General features: G+C 38.9%; 1 protein-coding gene across 4 annotated transcripts in view; it reads left to right on the forward strand.

The window, feature by feature from the left end:
- AKAIN1 (A-kinase anchor inhibitor 1) overlaps positions 1–5,682 on the forward strand; it is an 84,248-nt gene extending 78,566 nt beyond the window's left edge. For all 4 annotated transcript variants that reach the window (XM_077900109.1, XM_077900110.1, XM_077900111.1 and 1 more), the window contains one exon: positions 3,600–5,682. In XM_077900109.1, coding sequence (XP_077756235.1) covers positions 3,600–3,793 — 194 coding nt within the window. In that variant the 3' untranslated portion in view covers positions 3,794–5,682. The remainder of the gene's footprint in view (positions 1–3,599) is intronic.
- The last annotated feature ends 318 nt before the right edge of the window (positions 5,683–6,000 follow it).

Below are 6,000 nucleotides of genomic sequence, written 5' to 3' on the forward strand. Positions count from 1 at the left end.
GTTCTTTCTCAGGACTGCTTTGGCTATTGGGGTCTTCTGTGGTTCTCTCTCTATATATATTTGGTTGTTATTGTTCTTGTTTACTTGTTTGTTTTGTTTTGATTTTATTGTCCACATGCTGTGTGTGGCTTTTACCTTCATTTTCATTCCACACTTTCTCTGTCCCAGCTAGTTGCCACTCTTTTTGTCCTATACTCTTCTCTTCAGATAGATATTCATGACCCAGAACAATGTGGTGATGAGGGCCATGAGGGTTACCAATCTTGCAAGTCACCAAAGGGATACTCTAGACAGCATGGCACAGGCTGCCTTTGACTTTTTAATCAATTTATCTTCATGGTGGTTAGATGAGAATATGACAATGTAGGTCAGATATTGGGTCACAGCTAAATTTAGAATATTTCTCTCTCTCTCTCTTTCTCTCTCTCTCTCCTGTTAAGAAATCAGCTTACTCTCATCTTACATTTTTCCTTCTTCCATCCAAAGGAACAAAAATAGCTCTACAGCAGGGACATGTGTACTACATATGTAGTTTGGCTAAGATACTCTTTCCAGGATCAAACAGGAACTTTTTTAAAAGCTTTTATTTATTTATTCATAACAGACACAGAGATAGAAGCAGAGAGAGACACAGGCAGAAGGAGAAGCAGGCTCCCCGCAGGGAGCCCGATGTGGGACTCAATCCTGGGACTCTGGGATCACACCCTGAGCTGAAGGCAGATGCTCAACCACTGAGCTACCCAGGCATCCCACAAACAGGAACTCTTTAAACTTTTCTGTTTGTCTACACATTTATGCTCTATAGTGGTAGTAGACAGGGCTCCCCGGGTATCATAATGACCTGCTGTAAATTTATTTATACTCTTCCTCTTCAAATTAGCGTTGATGATTCCACAGAAGAAATTTCAAAAAATCTGTAATTGCTTCTTGGTGTTAGCATTAGAACCTCCCTGGTTTTAGGAGGCCTTATGGCTGTCCAGTTTGCAACTTACTTTCCAGCCTTCCATGTGGTCAGGTGTGGCCTTGTAACTCAGTTTCCCCCAATGAAATGTGAGCATAGTGATGTTTGTGACTTATATGATGATCCTTTTAAAGGAAATCACCTACCTTCCATTTGCCCTTTGACTGCCTTCTAGCCCCAGATGGGATATTGGTGAATCAGTTCTATTCATGCAGATGAGGTCAATATAGTAGGAGATGGCAGAGCAATAAGCTAGAAGGAGGCAGACCCTTTAGGTAACCTGGTTGAGCATGGTCACCTGCACACCAGAGCACCTCTGGGCTGCTACAAGAGAGGGCAATAATTATCACTTTCTTGTGTGAGTTTTCTGGTGTATTTTTGAGTTTCCTTGTTACAATAGCCGAGTCTATGCCTTAACCAAAAGATGGTGGTGGACACTAAGTACTCAGGAGCCACACTGAGTGCTGAATAAATGTCATGTCACTTAATTTTCTAGCAACTACCCTAAAATAGATACTAATTGCTCATTTGACAGATGTACAAACAGGCTTACAGAGTCTAAATGACTTGCCGAAGATTGGAAGTCTATAAAGTGGTAGAAAGAACCCGGACTCCGCTCTGAAGTGCTTCAAAGCACGAAATCTAAATCATCGTGCCCTAGCCTTATTATTACTGTTCACTCTTTTTTTTTTGCAGAGCATATTTGAAGTATTCTTCTCAGCTAATTTAAAGTTTCTATCTGTTATACACTGTAGCTTTTGATTCTTTCTCTGCTTACTTTGGTGCAGATTGTTCATTTTATTCTTTTTTTTTTTTTTTTTTTGAGAGGAGGGAGATGAGGATTGTCCCTTGGTTTTGAATAGATTCATCTTACTTTGTTCATTAAACTGTAAATCCCACAGGAAATGGTGCTAGTGATACAAATGCTGCTAAATAATTGACAACTCCATCTCAAGGGATAAGAGCTGCCTGGTCTTCTGGAATGACTCCGTATTCTCTTATGTGATGCTTTTCTCCTGGGTATATACATTCTGTTGTCAATGAATCAATCCCGGTGGACAACCCCCAATTTTAAATACATTTTCATGGCAGCAGCATATTTGAATAGAGGAAACATCAGAAATGATGGTTCTGAATAACAAATGATGACCATTCTATTTGTCACTCTAAATATAAGCAGGTGGAATTTGAAATTTTCATGATTGCACTTTAGTCAAATGTTAGATTCATGATCAGTCTGCCATGCATGAGTTAGCAATAAGTGTGCTGCATAATAAAAGAAAGTCCAAAATAACAGTGCATGAAATAAGATACATATTTTTTTTTGAACATGAAAGAGTCCTGAAAGTGGGCAGCCAAGGATGATATGTGGCTCTTGGTCATTGGGTTCTTAGGCTCTTTCTGAGTTTTTCTCTGCAAATACCTGAAAATGGTTTCCATTCTAAAGATTCCCTCATGGTTAACAAAAGCCTCTGTAGAGAGAGCCATTGTGTCAAGTCACAGTGGGATGGGGAGAGAGTACAGGGCCTTTCTACTTATTTACTTTTAAAGACCTTTTCCAGATATTTTACTAAATGAACTTTCACCTCATTGATCAGACCTTAGCTATACCTACTTACATGGCTACCTGAATAAAATCAAAGTTTTGTCTTGTTTTTAATAAGGAAGAGAAGACTCAATTATGGGTAGACTACCTGCCTTCTAATTAGAAAATTCCCACCATTCTAAGACTAGGGGTTGGCAAACCATGGCCTAAGGGCCAAATCTGGCCCACAACCTCTTTTTTGTAAATAATGAGTTATTGAACCAAAACCATAGGCATTCATTTATGTATTGTTGATAGCGCTACAATAAGCAGAGCTGAGTAGTTGGGTCATAGAGACTGTATGGCCCACAAGTCTAAAATATTTCCACTCTGGTTCTATTGAAAAAGTTTGCCAACCTCTGTTCTAGGTCATGAAGGACAGATTCAGATGAACAAAAGGCTTCATTCCTCAGGATATTATTATAGGAGCAGGGTTGAGCCTAAAACAGATTCAGTAGTAATCCATTCTTTTCCAGCCCTGGTGAAATTAAATCGATTAGGCATACATTCAGTTGCAAATAACATAAAACCTGGCTAATGGCAGATTCAACTACAAGGAGTTTATTTATCTCACATACAAAGAAGTCCAGAAGTACATGGTCCAGGGCTGATGTGGATGCTGAGTGATACTTTCAAAACTAGACTCTTTTTTTTCTACCCAGCCATGGCCAGAATGTTGGCTTTCATCCCCATGCTTATTGTAATTTGGGTGCAGCACCCAAAAGCATTAAGTCTGCATCCTGCATAGAAAGAAGGGGTAGGTGTCAAAGGCCCAAAGAGGCATGAATTTATCTCTCTCCAGAACTTTCCCAGAGGTCCTGATTGGCCGGGACTGTATTCTCATGACACCTGCTGGCAGCAGAGGATTCTGAGAAGGTGAGAATAAACGTTGGGCACACGACTGGGGCAAACAAATGGAAAGGGAGACAGTAGCAATTAACCAGGCCATTCTAGCACCTTCTTAGTTCTCACCTATCCCACCTGCCCTTTCCAAAGTAACAGTTCCTGAAATTGATTTTGTTCTTTTTACCTCCCTTTCATATTTTTGGCTAGGTGAGAAACCTGGAAATGAGCCTGAAGAGGTAAAGCTGCAGAAAGCCAGCAAACAGATTGTGCAGAATGCCATCTTGCAAGCTGTGCAGCAAGTCTCCCAGGAGAGCCAGCAGAGGGGAGAGAGAACCAGTGACAGCCGGGGCAGCCTCCAACTGGGCGTGGGGGAATTAACCAAGAAGCATGAAAAGAAGTAACACAGTGGATTTGGCTCTTGTCATGTGCTTGGTTTCCAGCCTTCCTCTTAGTATAGGATGCGTTGCCAAAATGTTGCCAGTAAAGCAAACCAAAGTGTCATCGGCACCTAGCAGTAGAATGAATTTGTGCTAGCCCTTGGCTGGGAAACACTGTGTTGAAAAAGTGCATTAGACGATTCTGTTTATATTAACGCAGTGCCTCTGAAACATAGCGGGGCCAAACACGACTCTGTAATTGCAAAAGTAGTTTTGCAGCACAATTTATTTTTAAAGTTCTTTTTTCCTGAAGTTTCTGTCTTGTTTATTTACTTTTGCCTTTTATGCATCTTTTTGCAAGTATAACCAGCAATCCTTTTTGCTGAAATATTGTTATTGTGTTCTCTGTAATATTTGAAAAAAGACATGCTGGATATGTGAAGGAATGGAGTTTGTCAACTTCAAATATGGATTCAAAGGCTTCACTGGGTTCAGGTCCAAGATCAAGTTGAGCAAAGGCAAATTCTAAGACTCAGTCCCTCAGGATCTTTCAAGGCATATATTTATATTACTTTTTAAAAAGGAGGAGTTTAAGTTTTTAAGAACTCTTTTTTTTTTTTTCTCTCCATGGTTTGTTAGCTGGTTTTCACTCTCTGTGCAAAAGTCCTTTAGAAATATGGATTTCTTTTTCTATCTCAAATTAAAATAAGACAAATGATGGGTATATATGCATGAGTTGCCAATGATCCAATTTTTTTTAGCAGCCCCATGAGGAGCAACTAGAACTATAGATTCTACCCTGGGGATACACTGGAGTCCGATTATGGGGTACAGTGTCCATGGAAAGAGTTTTGGGGTTTTTTAAATACTATGTTGTCATCAGGCTCTGCCGTCCCACTAGTACCTTCCTAATAAGAACTTTTCCCTTCCCACTCACAAATTAAAATTATATTTTTGAGATTATGAAAATCATACATATCAGGAATAAATAACACTGAAAATGGGGAAACCATTTTTTTAAAACTCTCTGAAGCATGAAAATACAGTGGAAATGAAAAAGTAACAGTGTTTTGGACACTACAATAATGGAGATACATGTGCATATGAAAAAAGCTATCATTATTGTAATAGTATGACTTCTACCCCATATCAATAAGGCACATATTTCTGGGGTCATTAGAACCCCATTGTCTGGGTTTCACAACAGTCATTGAGTTGGTGCTACTGAAGACAGAGAAAGAATCTGACCATTAGTAAAAACCCTTTGGCTTCAGAATATCAAAATCTATGTTTGATTGGTTTTTTTGAAAGCCAATATCAGCACATATGATATAATTGATATTAAGATTTACTTCTAGAATTCCAGAATGTTACACTTTCCAAGATGGATACTATTGATAATATTAGATAAATGAAAACACTCTCTTATCAGCTTTGTTAGACTGTCTCACATGATGCATGGCTGGAATAAATTCACAAAAAGAATGGCTGTGAGAGGGAGCAGAGGGAGTTAAAATTTAAATGTGCTTTATTTCTAAATATTTTTTAGCAGAACTTATGACAATTGGAGAATGAGTTTAAATTGATCTGAAGTCATATAATCAATATGATATGATTGTACAGTATGTGGATAATGGGAATGAAAGTATTAAGAGAAATCATTCAGAAAGATCTACTATAAAAATAAACCCAACGCTTGTAGTTTGCAGGTGATCTAGCACCATGTCTATCTACTAAGATGCTGGTTATAACCAGTCCTGGACCCTGCTGTCAAATCATGTGGCAGAAATATAGAAATGCGCTATCTTTCTTCTCTGGTGTGTCTGTGCTAATACATTGGGGATCTTTGAGAATATCTGATTAACTTCTGTATCTAAACATTATTTGTAAATAAAATATATCCAGCTTTGAAATATGTTGTCATTATAAGCCAAGTTTTCTACCGCCTACTTTTTGGCTCATTTCATATGTATACCTTACATTCATATGGCACCATGAGGCATCCCAAGTTTTCCAAACCCCTAGATATCGTGATCCCGAGAGTGTTTCTTCCATGGGTCTTTACTGTAAGTCTGTGGGGTGATGGTTCCTGAGGCTTGAACAGAAAAGGACGTGTGCTAAGAAGTGGCCTTTTGATCTCAGAAAGTAAAGGTGAGTGTGGATCTGGAAAGTTGAGTGCCTTTCATGATCAATCTGAGATGGAACATCTACAGTAAGGAACAGAGATATTG

Source organism: Canis aureus, chromosome 6 (genome assembly GCF_053574225.1).
Source record: "Canis aureus isolate CA01 chromosome 6, VMU_Caureus_v.1.0, whole genome shotgun sequence".
In the NCBI taxonomy this organism is placed as follows: domain Eukaryota; kingdom Metazoa; phylum Chordata; class Mammalia; order Carnivora; family Canidae; genus Canis; species Canis aureus.